We start from the raw sequence: 19,236 nt of genomic DNA, 5'->3' as shown, positions 1-19,236 counted from the left end.
GACGTCCCTGCTTTTGCTGTCTGTCACTCTTGCTGACTTATTTAGCTATAGGAATAGGGCCAGTAGTATCTCCTTAGGGAGGACAGTGCAACTGCTTCTCAGTTGTGCAGAGTGATCGTTACATTATAATGAAACAGGTTCAGTGCTAATTGAAACTGTTTATAGTTCATAACAGTTATTTCATAAGATTAATAATATGTTTTAAGTATTTGCTATAATGAGAAAACATATTATTTAAAACTGACAAGTATTACTGCTTGTTCACGACCTTGCTGTAGTGATAAGAAGATTAAAACCTGGAGCAGTATTCGATTTACTTAAATGGGAAAATGGTACAAGTTTATTCTTCTTTCTATTGAACAATAAGACTTCTAGACATTATGATATCCATTGAAGTATAGAAGTTAAAAGGTGTTGTGTTATGTTTTTGTGTTAAGTTTGTAATAATATACTATAATGTACCTTGTTATTAATCCACTATACTATTGTCTAATGATGGTAGATGGATTCCTTATAATGTGGTGATTTGAAACTGCTGCAGTGAAACCGGGCCTCTCTTCTTATCTAGAAAGAGGGAATGTCCTTGGGTTCCACTTCAGCAGAGCTGCAAGCCTCATAGAGATGAAGTGTTAAGTTAGTGGTTTAGTACTGATAAGTAAATGTCTTGAAATAATATGCACAACTCATGGCTTAATAGACAGGTCATATATCTAATAAAGTGCTTTGCACAGACCTTGAAAAAAACAAGAGACTGTGGAAACTGCTAGCAGTAACATATTCCCAGAGTCAGGTACAGGTCAGAGCCTGGTCAGTGCATCTCTTAATGGATAAATAATTGTAATGAAAACTATTACCACTTAAACTTAGTGAAACTAAATGACTTGAATATTGTATGAGACAAACTTGTGTCAAATGCTCTGTTAGACAATGGTATATGGAATCAAAACTGACTCATTAACAAAATGATGAAACAATATGAAGTTAAAAGAAACACATACCTTTAATTTAGCATAATATAATCACTTAGAAGATGATGTCACATATTAAGAACATCTCTCATATATAACACATATAAAATTAGTGTTTTGCATGCAGTAGTGTTTTTATATTATATTATAAACCAAGATCCTGGGAACCTTGGTTCACGTAACGTTTCAGATAAAGGAGGGGCTCGGAGGAAAGCAAAGAAATGAGATCATAGGTTTGGAGTTAGACAAATATGAAGTATTGAATTTATTGAGTACATGACACCTATTAATTCTGAAAAGTTAGTCCGGATCTTTTGAAAACTATTATTTGTAAAATGGATAAGAACTGTCCCACCTGATTAATGATTGGATTTAATTGAGGCGTCCCATGTATTCCAATGAGACGAAAAACCTATTTAACTCCAGAGTAATTTCAATGGAGTACCACACTCATCCCAGACAGGGCAAGGTGGTCCATCTTCTGCAAACCAAAAACACAATTGAACTGATTTAACTCTGCCTGGTGAAGACAGTCCTATCCTTTTACGATCTATATTAAAGGGTAAGCATTAATCAATTATTATTTTATCTCACATGTATTGCATGTATTGCTATAAGGGACTCACGCTATGTTTAGAAGATAGGAGAACATTTGTTGAATGTGCTGAAAAGAGGCTACTGGGTGTATTTAGTGTCGTGGTCGTGGCCAGGCCTGCCGGCTGCACGAATACATAAAGATGTATTAAAGTGTTAACGTTAATATCTGTTAAGACACTGGACTGCCCAGAACGTCTGTCAGCTGGGGATATGAAGTAGCCTGTAGCTACCCAATCCAATATTTAACTGTTAATAAACCGAAGGAGTACTGATCATACTCTGATTCGTAAAAGCACTTTAGATACATGAGTCTGTCAATTTCTTGGGTACTCTATTGGTCATCCGAATATACTGCGGGTCCAGAGCACGAACTATATCCCACTAGGAGTAATAACATCTCTGTCCTCCTAACGTCTCCCCTGAGATAAGAGTGTGTGCTGAGCAAATAAGAGTACGTAAAGAAATCTGAACACGCGGATTTCGTGGCATTTGGCGCCCTGCACGTGGGGCCCGCAGATAAATACTCTGTATGACTAATCAAGAAATTGTTTTTTTATTTTATTTTTTTATATTTATATCGACCTATGTACAATTAAAATAGTTTAATGTTTTATAACAAATATTAAAACCGTTTAAACATTTTGATTCCATAACGTAATTTTGTAAGGTAAATTGCGTATGGGCATTTAAAATCCGGAAACCCGACGTCATGCTACGCCTCCCCAAACGCGGTGACGTTACCCGTGCACAAACCTTCCCGTAATTAAGTCTAGCAAATACGAGGGGAAAAAGAACAGGCTATTATAGATAAATAATAGCTTAGGTTAATTGGAAACGTCTATAAAACGAAAACGACTCAGGAACTCCTTGCAATGGACGACAATGTGGAAGATAGGGAAAAATAGTTATAGATAATATATATATAAGAGTATGAATAATATGGATAAAATTAAAGATGAAAACACAGTCAGAAGTAGGGAAAGAGACTGCTAATAAAAAATTGAGTATGTGGAAGAAAGCTGTTACTTGCCTTAATAGGTCCAAAGAAAAAAAGAAAAAGAAAAACAAATTAAGCAATTAAAAGAATAAATCTGATTTAAACAAAAACAAAAAAAAACTGCAAGAGTAAACTCAGTCTGTCTCGGGAAGCTGCAGCTAGCAGAGAGTGAGAGGAGAGCACCGGCTCCACCCACTAATTCATGTGACTTGCGATCAGGTCCTAACGGGAGTAGGACACAGCACAGAAAGGAACTACCTCTGAAAAACTCAGAGCGCTGAATACATTAGATCACCTATGTATAATACATTGGCTGTTTGAAGCTATGATGGAGGGGGGGGGGGGGGGGTGTCTAGAGCCCTGTCTGATGCAGGCGGGTTAAGAATTCAGAAAGAAAATTACGATTGGATTAGAAAAAAAAAAAAAAAAATAAAGTTAGAAATGAGGAATGGATGTAACTGCAACCAGTTTGTTACATGCATTTCATTTGCTATGATTCAGGTAGTCCTACAGAAGGGAATGCTGAATTTAGTCAAATTAATTAAAGCAGTGCTAGCAGCATTGATACAGCCTATCTTGTAATGCAAGTAAGGAATGTTTAGTTCACCCAGAGGGGCGGTAACCTGCAAGGAGAGCGAGAGCTCACAGACTGCACCAACTCGTATGTATAATGAGGAGGGGGTCTTGCAGAGAGAGCCCAGCGAGCAGGAATGCACAGAGAGCAGACCTAAAATAACATAGAGTGATATAGCAGATGTTTAATTTTTAACCCATCAGCACCAGAAGCAGTTGAAATTGTGATAGAGAAGGTGGAAGATTATTTAAAAAATTGAAATTTATAAAATAATACAGAGAAAAAATAAATAAATAATGACATTAAATTAAATAATTAAATACAATTAAATGAAAATAAATAATTAAATTAGGATTAAATTAAATTAAATTAAATTAGATTAAGGATTAGAGTATGAATCTGAGTACAATTTACAAAGAAAAGGTTAACAGTATCTCTTCCCTGAAAATGAAAATGAAGACGAACAACTAGTTATAGGTTGTGATGGAATTGTTTAATTATGTGAAAATACTAATAGGAAAAGTACAAGACATTACCATTAGAGTGAGTGGTAAGCCTTTAGAAGCTCACTTCCACATTGGAGAACAGGCTGTCATAAGGAATAAAGGAGATGAAATGCCAATTAAATATTTGGGTTTCAATTTCTCCTCTACTGAACAGCAGTTTTGTTACGAAGAAAGGTTGATAACTGCCCTTTCTAAAGTAATGGCATCTTTGTTCAATTTAGCTCAGGACGATCTTATTGAAGTTTTCAGTAATATCCCAGGATTAGCTACCCTGACTAAAGGATCACTGATAAACACGAAAGCGCTTAATTTAATGTGGAATAGATGGATTACTTTGCTAGCTAATCCGAAAAATAGTCTATAACACAGTTTCTGAGCTAACCTCTAACCTCAGTAAAAAATTCCAGCACCTTCCCCCATTTGAACAATGGGAGGAACAAACAGTTCCAGCAGGGCAATCATTTACGCCTGACTGTCTGATCTTTACCGATGCATCCTGTCAGACAATTGAGAGCAGGCCAATCTGTGGGATAGGAATTTCCGTCGGGTTCGAACGAAGGAAGTAACAATAATTGGAAATAATCATGCTGATAAACTGGCATAAGAAGCAGTACAAAGTTATTAAAATTTGACCTACCTAGCATCAGCAGCAAGGCTTATTAGTTTGCTTGCTGATAGCCAACTGTTGTCTGAATATCCGTCTGATGGAGACAGATGCCAGCTGGAACAGGGGATCTTATACAAACTGTTTGAAACAAGCTAAAAGATAGTGTCTCCTGAAGCAAGCTGACAGATCATATTACAGACAGCTCACTAAGGAGTAGATGCATTATATAGTGCACTCAGGGGAATCTTAAGACAGTTACGTGAATGTTGGTGTCCTGAATTATATGCTGAAACTGTGGAGGTTTGCAGAAGATGTTTGCCCTGTCTACAACACAATTAAAACAATAGAGGGACAGTGGAACCTATGCTCAGATTTGAAAGGGAATAGCCCTTGTTAAAAAGCAATGATGGATTTTGTGGAACCACTCCTTAAAAGTAGGAGATACCAAAAACATAAAGAAAATAGCTGACAACTACTGAGGTAATATGAGAACAGCAAATAGAATGTGTTACTTTGCCAGTAATTTAGTGGTACATGCAGGCAGGCAGAGGTAAGAGAGAGAAACTTCTGTTTGATAATATGACTGTGCAAATAGAACAGATTAAGAACTGTACCTGGAAATATTATATTGAAAATATTTTCATGAATGAAATAACTGGTTTTAAGAATCAAAAATAAATATTTGGATTATAAAGTGCATGAAAAATTAAGACATATTATTAATTTGGCTAAGATAATTTAAGAAAAGAAAGAATGCATTATACTATTTAACTAGAGTATAATTTAAATAAATAAAATTCTGTTAATAAATAAATAAATAAATAAATAAATAAATTGTTATTGTAGTTTACTAGTAATTCTGTAATGGTTACAAGTGAAGCCTGACATGGTTTTATTTTATTACATGAATTGGAAAAAATTAATAACATTTGAAATCAAAATGAGTAATAATACATTTGAATAGTAATAAAAGTAAAACCTTTTATACTATACATGTAATTATTTTAATGGATATATTTGGCTATCATTAAAATAAAACTGAAACTTTTATATTCTGCTTTCATAAAAGGAATGTAACAGAATTATTATCTTGATAAGTAAAGCAAAAACAATGCAAAGGAAAATAACAGAGATTTAGAGAGCAATTTGGAAAGTACAAAAATGCTTATGATTGTTTATTGAGAAAGTGTCCTCTGGAAATACAGCAAGCAGCTTCTCTATTGCTAAACTATTTAAAAAAGAAAAGGAGAGAGTACAATCGATATTTTTCCTTTTAACACTTTCTTAAATTCAGTTTTGATGTATTCCAGGCATCTTGACAAATGAAGGAGATAGGGAATTTGGTCTATGTGTTTCAAATATATATGCGCTAACTTTTTTGAATCTATGGCCAGGATTGAAAAAAAGGGGAGTAAAACTTGCTTGGAAACCATAGCAACACTGATAAGCAAGCCAGCTGGAAGCCAGATTAACTCCTTAGGTACAGGTACAGTGGAAGCAGCTAATAGGGTATGATGCTGTAAGCAATAGAATGTTATAAGTTTGAAATGAAAATAACTTCAAGGATAGTTGAGCCTGTCTTGGTTTTAGTAATTATGTATACTTTGTTAAGACCTATGGGTTTTTGTAACATCATTTTGAGAACATTTTAACATTTTAAGACACTTTGCAGTTTATTCAGATATATGAGATATATTAATTATAACAGATATATCTGCTTGTAATAAGACAAAATAAAATATTTCAATAGAGATCTTGCGAATAAATAACCGAAAGGTGAGACAGGTCATTGATCGAGAAGCAAGCGGTTTTTCTCTGTTACAAGCTGCTTTCCCAGATAATAATAATAGTAATAAAAATACAAATAAAATTAAAGAATAAAATTATAAAATAATAAAATAAATAAACAAGGACCCATAGCATGAGCATTGAAATTTGCTGAACATGTTCTTTATGTCATAGTAATTAATGGGGTTTCATTTATATAGGATGATCTTTAAATACCTTTCCAGCAGACCTTATGGTATAGAAAGAAATATATTTGTGTAACTTCAGTATGTGGGGAATGATAAATATCCATTCCATGAAGCAGTAAGGATTTTGGAAACGTGTTAATATTTGAAAAATGTAAGTAAACTAATGAGAACTTTTATAACTCATGTAAACAATACTGTTGTACTGCACCTCAGCTTTCCTCTATTTGTGGCCTTTATGAGGACTCAGTCTTGGTTTGAATCTGATTCATTTGAGGAACCAAGAGGGGGAAATGTCGCAAGTGACGCTGAATCAGCTAGGCTGGTCAGTAAAATATTGAGTCCTTTGACATGGAGGATCTCGGTAGCTACAGCTGTTGGTTCATCAATTGAATCAGATTCAGTTGTATTGTGTCTGCCAACTGATGATGTGAGGCAGAACAGTAATTGGACACCAGAAAATATGAATAACAGTTTTGGCCTCCTTCAGTGTTCTGGATGGAAGGCGTACCTCGCAAAGTGACTCTGTGCGAACAAAAGGAAATATAAAGAAATAATATTTACAGCTAAACGTGTCCAAGTATCTTATAGGAATGAAGTCAGGCCATGGAAATCCACACCTGTGATGGAGAAACATTGGATCAAGGGACTTCTTGTGGAAACAACTAAGAGCGAAACCTGGTACAGGAGCTGAATCCTGCTGAGAACATATGGATATGCTGAATATGTACTAGGCGATTTCAAATATGGAATGTATTATAAAATGAAGTGTCAAAGATATTAGGAAGGATAAAGAAAGAGTATCCTTGTACCACTAGTAGGTGGCTCTCTTGCTCCATGAAATAGGTCAGTCCTCTCTTGTTTGGAATTACACATGTATTCAATTAAGTACTTAGTGGTCTGAGAATCCCTAAGAAAATATATATAATGAACGATTTACCACTAGTATATCTAATCTTCAGAAAGCATGACGCTTGATAAAAAGCACCATTCAGGCTAAAAGTGAACGTTAATCTACAAATTTATGTCAAGAAAAACACAAGATAAGAAGAGACTCTTTATGACCAAAAGATTTACTAACAAGCCAGAGGTCTTGAGAAAAAATCCTGTCTCGGCTGGATTTTGTATGAACAAAGAGAAGGGTCATACGGGCCTATATTTGGATTTAAATCCTAAAAGGGATTCACCAAAATAATATTATAGCAATTGATAAACAGAGGTAAATTAATTGAAAGATTATCTTATAATGAAACAGGTTCAGTGCTAATTGAAACTGTTTATAGTTCATAACAGTTATTTCATAAGATTAATAATATGTTTTAAGTATTTGCTATAATGAGAAAACATATTATTTAAAACTGACAAGTATTATTGCTTGTTCAAGACCTTGCTGTAGTGATAAGAAGATTAAAACCTGGAGCAGTATTCGATTTACTTAAATGGGAAAATGGTACAAGTTTATTCTTCTTTCTATTGAACAATAAGACTTCTAGACATTATGATATCCATTGAAGTATAGAAGTTAAAAGGTGTTGTGTTATGTTTTGTGTTAAGTTTGTAATAATATACTATAATGTACCTTGTTATTAATCCACTATACTATTGTCTATGGTAGATGGATTCCTTATAATGCGGTGATTTGAAACTGCTGCAGTGAAACCGGGGCCTCTCTTCTTTTCTAGAAAGAGGGAATGTCCTTGGGTTCCACTTCAGCAGAGTTGCAAGCCTCATAGAGATGAAGTGTTAAGTTAGTGGTTTAGTACTGATAAGTAAATGTCTTGAAATAATATGCACAACTCATGGCTTAATGGACAGGTCATATATCTAATAAAGTGCTTTGCACAGACTCTGACCTTGAAAAAAACAAGAGACTGTGGAAACTGCTAGCAGTAACATATTCCCAGAGAGGTACAGGTCAGAGCCTGGTCAGTGCATCTCTTAATGGATAAATAATTGTAATGAAAACTATTACCACTTAAACTTAGTGAAACTAAATGACTTGAATATTGTATGAGACAAACTTGTGTCAAATACTCTGTTAGACAATGGTATATGGAATCAAAACTGACTCATTAACAAAATGATGAAACAATATGAAGTTAAAAGAAACACATACCTTTAATTTAGCATAATATAATCACTTAGAAGATGATGTCACATATTAAGAACATCTCTTATATATAACACATATAAAATTAGTGTTTTGCATGCAGTAGTGTTTTTATATTATATTATAAACCAAGATCCTGGGAACCTTGGTTCACTTAACGTTTCAGATAAAGGAGGGGCTCGGAGGAAAGCAAAGAAATGAGATCATAGGTTTGGAGTTAGACAAATATGAAGTATTGAATTTATTGAGTACATGATGCCTATTAATTCTGAAAAGTTAGTCCGGATCTTTTGAAAACTATTATTTGTAAAATGGATAAGAACTGTCCCACCTGATTAATGATTGGATTTAATTGAGGCGTCCCATGTATTCCAATGAGACAAAAAACCTATTTAACTCCAGAGTAATTTCAATGGAGTACCACACTCATCCCAGACAGGGCAAGGTGGTCCATCTTCTGCAAACCAAAAACACAATTGAACTGATTTAACTCAGTTTAATTTGCCTGGTGAAGACAGTCATATCCTTTTACGATCTATATTAAAGGGTAAGCATTAATCAATTATTATTTTATCTCACATGTATTGCATGTATTGCTATAAGGGACTCACGCTATGTTTAGAGGATAGGAGAACATTTGTTGAATGTGCTGAAAAGAGGCTACTGGGTGTATTTAGTGTCGTGGTCATGGCCAGGCCTGCCGGCTGCACGAATACATAAAGATGTATTAAAGTGTTAACGTTAATATCTGTTAAGACACTGGACTGCCCAAAACGTCTGTCAGCTGGGGATATGAAGTAGCCTGTAGCTACTCAATCCAATATTTAACTGTTAATAAACCGAAGGAGTACTGATCATACTCTGATTCGTAAAAGCACTTTAGATACATGAGTCTGTCAATTTCTTCGGTACTATATTGGTCATCCGAATATACTGCGGGTCCAGAGCACAAACTATATCCCACTAGGAGTAATAACATCTCTGTCCTCCTAACGTCTCCCCTGAGATAAGAGTGTGTGCTGAGCAAATAAAAAGAGTACGTAAAGAAATCTGAACACGCGGATTTCGAGACAGGTCTAACTAAAATAATGCCTCTTGCAAAGTCAGCTGACTTACGATAAAAAGATTATAGACCTATAGACACTAAATATTGTATATGATGAATAAATACATTCAGTGCTGTGTTTACTGTCTCTGCTCACTCGTCTGCAATAGTTCTTGAATGATTCCTGTTCTTCATGCTGTCTTTAGTGTGTGACTTCAGGACCTGCCCATGTGACTGGAAGGAGTTCAGTGGAAAGTGCTACTACTTTTCCAAGGGCGAGAGGGACTGGCAGAAAGCAAAGGAATTCTGTTACAATCAAGACGCTGTGCTTGCAATGGTCAAAACCCAACAAGAGCTGGTAAGAAACTCCCTCAGCCAGCTTCTCTAACAGAAATGGTGCAAATCACTAGCAAAGGATGACTGAAGCCAGGGTCAGGGGAATTCCAATTCCAATTCCAATTCCAATTCCAATTCCAATTTCTTTTGGAAATCAATTCCAGTCCCCCATTCCCCTTTTAATCATGTCTAGCACATAACTGGTCAAAATTGCAATTAGCAGTATTCTGTTCAAATGAGCTTCTCACAGTGGCAACAAATTACTTCAATTAAAGTCACTGTAATTAGTCAATTAACTTTTCAATATTTAATTGTCAACACATTTCATAATATGTTTGTACAGCTATGGTCAAAACTTTTGCATCACCCGATAGAATTAATAAATGTTGCTTCATAAAGTCAAATGAAACCTGCTGAATAATGTTACATTAACATATTGAATTACATACTGCTCTGTGTACTTAACGAAGAAACTGACAAATTGAAAAATGTGACATTTCGAAATCTAACATGAAATACTACTAAAACTGAAATATAACAGCACTTCTTACTGATCGATTTTACGAAGGGGTTGTGATTCTTTTATTCATCATAGTGCCACTAGGTGGCAGTGTAGGCTAGCTCAGTGACGGTCTCAGCCTCTGCTTGAGAGAGACCCGGGACTGAATGGCAGAGAGAGGGTGCAGCTCTGAAAAATACCTCCCTAAATCTTGCTTGCTTTAAACTCCCATTCATTATATAGAGCAGGTCTCAAATATGCTGCTGAAGGAAACACAGGTACTGGAATTGGTTAAATGCCTCAGTTTGCAAGCCTGGCTTTCGGTCAGTGTTGCACTGGCTTGGTCATTGTCTCCACCTGCTTCCCTGTTGGCCCAGGTGACACTGCTGAGGTGAAATGACCCAGGAACTTTCTCTCATCTAAAGTAGTGCAAGATGTTTTAAAATGCAAAATCATGCTTCATCTATACAGCTAATGGAAGTGCAGCACAGGCTTATGGAATGAGCATCTCAGCTACATCCAGTTACTTTATCTTCATATACAATATCAAAGTTCAGCTTTTGCCTGGGATTGTAAATGCATTTTGAAGAAACAGCTTTTTTCTTTATGAGAAACGCCTGATCTAATCCTTATCGTTTAGTGTTTTTGATTCTTCCATTTTATCAGTAATAACCCTTTGAATAAAACATGCAGGGAGACTCCACACAGAATTGTGAGATTGAAGTTTGAAGTAAAGATAATAATAATAATAATAATAATAATAATAATAATAATAATAATAATAATAATAATAATAATAATAATAATAATAATAATAATTTTACTTCGACTTCTTTGTGTTGATTTGTTTAAATTTGAGAAATGAGGGTGTTTCTACCCGAGCAGGGAAGACTGTAATGTTGGAATGGATTTTCTATTGTTTTAGCCAGGTTACAGTATTTGCACTGTTTAAATTATTTTATTAATGTTATTCGTTGTTAGAATTAATCCAGAAAAAACGATTACTTGACATTTTCTTTTGTACTCTGCAGCTTATGCTACTGTAGCTTTAATGGGAACACATAAACTTTACCAGCCTACAGACTAAACAGTGGGTGTGTGCGATTTGTCTGATTATCATCGATAAGGGAGCCGCAGTCTTCTTAATCTGTGCTACGATAGCTTTCTTTAACCCTATATATATATATATATATATATATATATATATATATATATATATATATATATATATATATATATATATATATATATATATATATATATATATATACAGTATATACACACACACAGGGTACATATAAATAATACATATTAGGATGAAACTGTATAAGGTTAAAGGTCAGGTTATAGTGATGGTGTTTTATTATATTCTCAAATCCTAGTTTTATATTGGCCGCTCTTGATGTCATCACAGTCAGCGGGGCGGGCTCTTTGGTGTGAATTTCCAGAACATTGGCTCCTCTGTATATTATTCTTACCTAGTTTCCTATTATAAAACGATTCATTCCACAGCAGTCTTGTTCACATTTCAATGGTATTTATTTAAGCAGGACAGAGCCCTTGAGATATACATCTCAGTGTCAAGGGGGTCCTGGCAAGAGAAATAACACTTTACAAAAATCAATAAATCATTCAAACAGGACAGAAACACTAACAGCAAACATGAAAACAGGAATACAAAATCATACGAGCATAAAATAACAGAACAATTTCAACGTGCATGATCCTGGATGATTTAAAAAGGTATTGTGAAAAATAAAGCAGAGAGGATTTCAAAGTCGCTTTTCACAAATCCAGTGCACTTTTGCTTCACACATTAAGTCATTTAGCAGGCCATTGCTCAGCAGCCCACAGTCTTCATTGTTTTCATAGTTGTTTGGTTCTCCTTTATGCCACAATCTAAACAATAAAACCACACGAGTTATTTGGTTCAGAATTCCCTATAAACAATATTGAAAGAATGTCACAGATGCCCATAAGGATTGAAAATGTGCATTTACTAGGGACCTCTTCAGTTCAGTTCTTGTGGTCGCAGTTAGGCGGTTTCTTTCAAATGTTTTCAGGACAGAAAGCGGTCTCGTTTTCAAGAAGGGTCAAACTGAGTTATGGTTTAATGGAGCGTTTCTCTAGTTTTGGAAGGGGCGTGGGAAGCAGTTGGCAAAAGAGGGGACTGAGGAAGCTTGTGGAAACCGTGCAGAATTTGGACACAATAAAATAACATGAATGATATACTTTCCAAAGGAAATGTGAACGAGTGGGACATTGTACTTTACTGTGGGTCAGTGTTTGTTTAACATGACCACCTTGGTGGAGTTTTTAAGGTCAGGAACCCATCACTCCAAGTGCTTACCTCTTCTCAACCACACGTCCATCCAGCCACTTCCAGGTGCCTTCGTTATCTGAATCACTCAGTCCAAGCCACAGTTCTTTTGCGGGTCCTTTGTCCAGTAGATATTTCTAAAAACACAATTGCATTATTAGTATTTATATGTAGCAGAGATTAAAACTGAGGCTTGGTAGTCCAGTGGTTAAAGAAAGGAGCTTGATACCAGGATGTTCCCTGTTCTAATCCCAGCTCAATCACTGACACACTGTGTGTGACCCTGAGCAAGTCACTGAACCTCCTTGTGTTCAGTCCTTCGGATGAGACGTCAAACAAACGAGGTCCTATTGGAAGTGACTCCGCAGCAGCAGTTGTTGATGCATAGTTCACCCCCTACTCTCTGTAAGTCGCTTTGGATAAAAAATATCCGCTAAATGATTAATTAATAATAACAATAAAATAACTTGTAATGTTTTTCTAGGCTTGCTCCGTTTCGCTGGTTTGTTTTATCAGGGGCTCACAAAGTTCTGTAAGAAAGTTTTTTCAGTAATGTGCTTTTATTTGAGCCGACTCGAGTTCTTTATTGAAGCCTCACAAAACCTGTAAATTGAGCAACAGGTTGCAGGGGCTTTGCTACGTTAGGCAATCATTTTCATTTTCAGAGGGGGAAGTATACTGTCTGATAATCACTAACTGTCTCTTACCAGCTCTTCGTCGCTGTTGATCACTGCAAGGTCTGAGTTTTGGGATTGACAGAATGTGCGTGCTTCTTTCCAGCCCTTTTTCTCCTTGGAAAAGTAGTAGAAGGCCCCATTGAACAAGTTCCAGCTACCACTGCAGGTATTGGCACACACTGGAGAAAACAATTGAGGGGCAGGATTACTATGCTGGGTGTGGCAGGCGGACCCCCTGCCAGTGTAAACAGGGCTACGTTTGGCAGGGATGGGGTTAAATCTGTCCCTGCCAACAATCACAGGTGTGGCCATTCCCTAATTAGGTAACTGAGTGCTAATTGGGGAATGGCCATGTGTATATAAAAGGGAGGCTAAATCCTTCCTCTGGTGGAGGAGTTTGGGGTGAGAGTTTTTGTAAATGGTGTAGTGAAGGTGAATGCCCAGCTTATATGTGTTTATCCTTTTGTTTGAATCTTTTATTTTGGCCCTGTTGGTTTGTAATTGTTTAATAAACGTGAGCAAACAGGGCTTCACTGCAGCTTCTGAGTCTCCTTTACTGCCCTAACATCTTGGGCCACAGCGCTATCCTGCCCCAGTTGGAAGAATGAACACTTGTAAGCTGGGCTTTCACCTTCACGACACATTTACAAAAACACAGGTCAAAAACACTGGTGAAACACTCCTCCCCGACTTCTCCACCAAACCAATATATATACAGTCAGCCTCGGTTAACTCCTCGACACCCCACGGGGATGCTGTAGGTTCGACTACAGAATGTCTCTACCACTCTGAAAAACAAACACATTTTTCATGTTGGATTCAGACCTAGTAGGGAATTCAGTGCAATGCAGAGATACGTTCGCTTTGGTTTAAATATTTACTCATTATCTGTGAAATGCAACACTAACATTCTGTAAGCAAATGAAATGCACGACATGATAGCAAACATGTACAATCCCTAGCAATTCTGCCTTTAGGACTTACCTTTATAAACATATTCTTCCAGTTTTGTAACATTTTCAATGATCTGAGAATCTGAAAAGAGACACAAATCAGTGAGCTGGTGCTGTGAGAAATCTCCACCCTACAGAAATTGGTAAAGTACTTCACATAAAAAGATAACTGTGGCCTGCAGCACGCAGATCAAACGCCAACACATTAACACTTACCTTTAGAAATGTAATTCTCAAAATTTGCCACGATTTGAGAATCTGTGAAAAAAGACATCCGATCACTGAGCTGAAGTTATGAGAAGTCTTGTCATGGAATTAATCAAAACCCTTGAGCCTGGCACGGTGTGGAGAATACATCAAATAAATACTGGTGTTCAGGGAGGCTCCTTGTCTAATCTGTTGTTGCAAATACCCACTGACTACACACAGAGGAGTGGAAAGTGACAGATATGGAGGCAAGTCCATATTATATTAGAGACATTAAACTGGCCCGTGGTGCGCCCAGATTAGTGTGTTTATGTGAGCAGACTGAGAAGGACAAGTACAGGACTTTCCATAACAGTCCTGCAGGGGATTCCGCAAGATTTGGTTTGAGAGTGAGAAATTCCAAGAATAAACGAGCTTCTCCAAGACACCCAGATTGTTGTTGTGACAAGTGCCAGCTAAGACAGGCCCGTTTAAAAAGAGAGTTTGCACAGTTTGCTCCCCTGGAAGATGTTGTGTTTATACTGAGGTTAGTTCCGGAGAGCCAGTGGTTAATTTCAACGGCAAGGACATAATAAGAGCAACCTGCTTCAAGTGTAAAAAGCCAGTAGACTGGGGAGCCATGGGAAGCATGGTATGCCTGCAGTGTAGGGAGCTGAATGAGAGAGGCGCAGTACATTACAGGTGCCAACCACAGAGAGATCACCAGACCTGTGATGCAAGATACTGGATGCCTGAGACCAGCCTTTGAGGGAGAAGAGGAGAACAGAAAAGGATGGGGTCCCTCTTGACCTGAAGAGAAGAGCTTGCTTGCTGCTAAATACTTTATATCATAAAGTATAGTTACATACTGCATTTTCTATAATAAAAAATAAACCCATGCTTTCTGGTCACTAGCACCAGTCTTCTCTAAAAGATTAACTATAGCTGTCTTTTCTTTTAAAACCTTTTCAGTGAAGCAGCAACGCTGCTAACTAACCATTTTCTCTGACAAACAAACTTATACCCAGTAACAGCCATCTAGACAGTGTATTTTTATCAGTCAGAAGGTCAGTGTGTGGTTTGGTCTTGCAGTATCGCTCGCTAGAGGCAGATTTTTGAGGAAATAGGCTGAAGTCTATTTTCTGTGAAGGTAAAGATGTATAATTAACATGCTAAACTTTATTACATGTGATAAGCTTATGATTTATATTTACTTAAACTTATGTATTATAATTACATTTACTTAGAGTAGTATGTGCATTTTGCTTAAACATGTTAAATATTTTGTAGTGTGAATTTAAACATTTAGGTAAGCTTGATAGCTAGCAGACACATTGTAACCACATACTGCATGAGCAGGGGGGTTGTGGCGACATCATGAAAGATGGGTAGGCAACTGAAAAATTGGACATAAAAACTTTAAATCAAACAATACCAAAGCATTCTTTTTCCGACCTCTGATCCTCAACTGAGCGCGTGAGAAATCGAACCCAGCCTCTGGGTTCTGATTTGAGGCTTGAAAAGCCTTTACCTGCTGATTAATGTCACCAAGCCGCTCTGAATCAATTGCACCTCAAAGAGAAAGGTAAGCATACATTCATTGCCTGAACTATAGATGTCTTAGTGGATTCACTGTATTAATTTCACTCGGGCCCAGTGCATGAAAATTAGCTACTAGGAGTACTGTTCCCTCTGGAGTTTTACCTTCATAAGACTCGAATGCGACACTCTAAACTAATCCAATAGATCACCTGGCACTAACAATATCTGCAGGGCTGTGGTGTGTCTTCCTCCTAGACTACTTGATGTTCATATATATATTTTATTTTTAATTTAGTCGTTGCCAATTATTTTTTATTATTTTCTCCCCAATTTGAAATGCCCAATTATTTTTAGGCTCAGCTCACCGCTACCACCCTTGCGCTGACTCGGGAGGGGCGAAGATGAACACACGCTGTCCTCCAAAGAAAGTGCTGTCAGCCGCCCGCTTCTTTACACTCTGCAGACTCACCGTGCAGCCGCCTCAGAGCTACAGCGTCGGAGGACAACGCAGCTCTGGGCAGCTTACAGGCAAGCCCGCAGGCGCCCGGCCAGACGACAGGGGTCGCTGGTGCGCGGTGAGCCGAGGACACCCTGGCTGACCTAGCCCTCCCTCCCCCCGAACTCGTGACATCCGGCTATAGAGCGCATCCTGCACTCTAGCGAGTGCTTTTACTGGATGCGCCACTCGGGAGCCCCTGATGTTCATAATTTGACTATCAAATACATCCCAAGGTGTTTCTGTGCAGGCTGTTGGGTTTACAACAAAACACATTGCGCACCATTGCTGCCTAGTGTGCTGCACGTGTAGCTGCTGTAGCTTCTTTAGCATCATGATGTTTTGATATTTTTATTCATGAATCAGTTTTGAACACTCATTTTTCTATGTACGGGGAGTGTACCTCCAATATAAATCCTCATTTCTGTCATCTCTGTTTACTCCGAGTAAGTTTCCAGCACAGATTTCATGGAGTCAACTGGTTCATCAGACCTTCACTGGTCGCTTCCACAATGGTTTATTGGTAATGACAGTGGCAATTGTGACCCGCTATGAAACCGATTTATGAACAAGGACGTGTGAATAAAAAAGCTAAACAACGCTTTAATATTTTGGCTCTGATTTTCATTCAGAAAGTAATTTTTACTTCATCGTGCAATCTATCTTTGAAGTATTAGTTTCTCCTCTTTATCACATAGATACTTTCTCAATCCATAGCTCTAAATGTCAGCAGGAGCTGATTTAATTAAACGATTGTAACGGATGCACGTGAGATCTGAGTTCTCGGCTCACCCCCAGTATAAACATCACTTTAATATACTATTATGTGCGCTCTACAGTTGTTTCTCAATAGCATATTATTTAAACAGGCTAACAAACAATTCCAGGTAACAAATATTTCTCAGCCACCTAGGCTGTTTCCTCAATTGACACCCTATTTGGTTTGACTGGAGCTCGGGCATCAGAAATCCCAGTCTGGATTTGAGTTTGTACTGGTGCACATGACATCTCTCAGGATCTGACATCCTACCAGCTAAGAGCCCCATGTAAAAATCTACAATCATAGCCAAAGTGGAGCAGAGGGCCAATTCACAGGACTTTCAAAAATGAAAAACGAAGGATATGTACCTTTTTCTGTCAGGAGAGTTTTCAGGGTTTGTATTTCTGCAGTGCCTGAAAACAAGAAAGCAGATCATATGTGGGGCTCTTAATTTTTGATTGTATTTATTATTTTTATTCCACTGAAATTGCAGTAAACATTCTGGTTTATTTGTGTGGTTTTTGAAATCACCAGTCTGCACTCAGAGAAGGACTCTCCACTCAAACACCACTACCTGAACCTCAACCTCAACTTCCTTTATTGAGGCTCATCATACTTACATTTCACAAACAGCAAGGAGAGCAGAGCCGCCCACATCACAGAGCTAGCGATCAGCAGAACGTAGAGAAACACAATCGATTTGGTTCCGCAGACATTGTGATCTGGAAAATAATAATAACAATAATTCACAATAAATAGTTTCAAAATAGTTCTTTATAGCTGTAGTTGCAGTTTGTTTTTTTGAAGTCTTTGTTTGATACATTTCTCTTGGTGTTTCGGGTAATGTACACTGAGGTCAGTGACATTCAGGCTTCCTGTTCAGCACAGAACACACAAACAGTGGTTTGACTTTCATTCCATTAAGTGCTAATTGTGAACTCAATAGAAAGCGTGAACACAGTAGAATATCTGTGAAATGTTGTTTTAGGAACCAGTGAATAAATAACTTACCCTGGGCTGCCTGCATAGTGTTACGTTAATATACTGAATTGTAGTTTTCATAGATGAAAAGTATAAAGTATAAATGACAAACTATTTGAACACTTAAATAAACTTATTTCAGTACATACAGATATGGCTAAAAATGTTGCGTCACTTTTAGGATTGAGACAATTTAAAAAAACAAAAACTACATGAACATAATTTAGATTGTTTATTTAACATCATTCATATATATATATATATATATATAATCTTTTCGTTTTTGTTTTGTTTTTAGTATATAACACAGCTACTCCCATGACAAGATACTACAATCCCCGTCACACCTAAGCTAGAAGTGACCCTAGATCAGAGATAAGAGACGAGATGTACCTGGAGCTTGGTACCTTTCCCTGTCTTGGTGTTTTCTTTGTCCAGTTTGTTGATGGAAGTCACTGTTTCCATAGACATCATCAGCCATGCTGCTGACCGCACCGATCATGCACCAGTTATGAAGCACTCGCCCGACAACTGCAGTTCACATAGCGACAGGAAGTGTTTATTGGAGGCACCATGAACCACAAATCAACACCTCGCTCAGAAAAAGCAGAAGAAAGGTGGACATAAACAACATATATTACAATTTAACATTCACTGTTTTTCAGGTCAGCATTTAAATATAAACTCTGGAGAAAATGATCCATTTCTGTTTTAATAAGTATTATGTTTAATCAGGAAATATCTTGAAGTACCTCTTTTTAGACTGTGAAAAAATATATTTTTTACATCCCTACTCATCTTGACTAAGTGTTAACCAACTAATTCAAATCTCAAGCGTGCTGCAAAACACACAAATACAGAGTGAACTTAAGATAGCCGTGGTCTAAAAAGTTATCGGTCCTACAGTTAAAATATATATATATATAATTACTGTCCTATAGACGCTAACACAGGAGGAATGGGAAGCTCCTAGATTACTGTCCTAAAATCTCCCTGGCTCCCCTTGTCTTGTGTACTTAGTTTTTTTGGTTATTTTGTATACTTTATTTTGAGCTCTGTACACTAGTATATTTTAATTAGGGCTCTGTACACTAATGCAACCCCCAGTT

General features: G+C 37.1%; 1 protein-coding gene across 1 annotated transcript; it reads right to left on the bottom strand.

Moving 5' to 3' along the window:
• Positions 1–11,737: 11,737 nt before the first annotated feature.
• On the bottom strand, positions 11,738–18,652 carry LOC131706635 (hepatic lectin-like). The gene is made up of 8 exons (XM_059008107.1): positions 18,521–18,652; positions 17,767–17,868; positions 17,515–17,559; positions 14,379–14,420; positions 14,194–14,244; positions 13,240–13,388; positions 12,563–12,669; positions 11,738–12,111 (listed from the first exon to the last, which is right to left on the bottom strand). Exons 1-8 carry the CDS (start codon positions 18,627–18,629, stop codon positions 11,985–11,987), a joined length of 732 nt encoding a protein of 243 aa, XP_058864090.1. The 5' UTR covers positions 18,630–18,652; the 3' UTR covers positions 11,738–11,984.
• Positions 18,653–19,236: the final 584 nt, after the last annotated feature.

Source organism: Acipenser ruthenus, chromosome 36 (genome assembly GCF_902713425.1).
Source record: "Acipenser ruthenus chromosome 36, fAciRut3.2 maternal haplotype, whole genome shotgun sequence".
Lineage (NCBI taxonomy): Eukaryota > Metazoa > Chordata > Actinopteri > Acipenseriformes > Acipenseridae > Acipenser > Acipenser ruthenus.
Note: the sequence above shows the minus strand (reverse complement) of the source record. Positions and strands in the feature narration are given on the sequence as shown.

Bases quoted from the DNA above. Each gene is read 5' to 3' on its own strand.
- LOC131706635 (XM_059008107.1), bottom strand. From the start codon at position 18,629: ATGATCGGTGCGGTCAGCAGCATGGCTGATGATGTCTATGGAAACAGT. The intron at 17,560-17,766 runs GTAAGTATGATG...TCTTGTTTTCAG, and splicing joins CTCCTTGCTGTTTGTGAAAT to GCACTGCAGAAATACAAACC. The intron at 13,389-14,193 runs GTAAGTCCTAAA...TGTTTTCTCCAG, and splicing joins GGAAGAATATGTTTATAAAG to TGTGTGCCAATACCTGCAGT.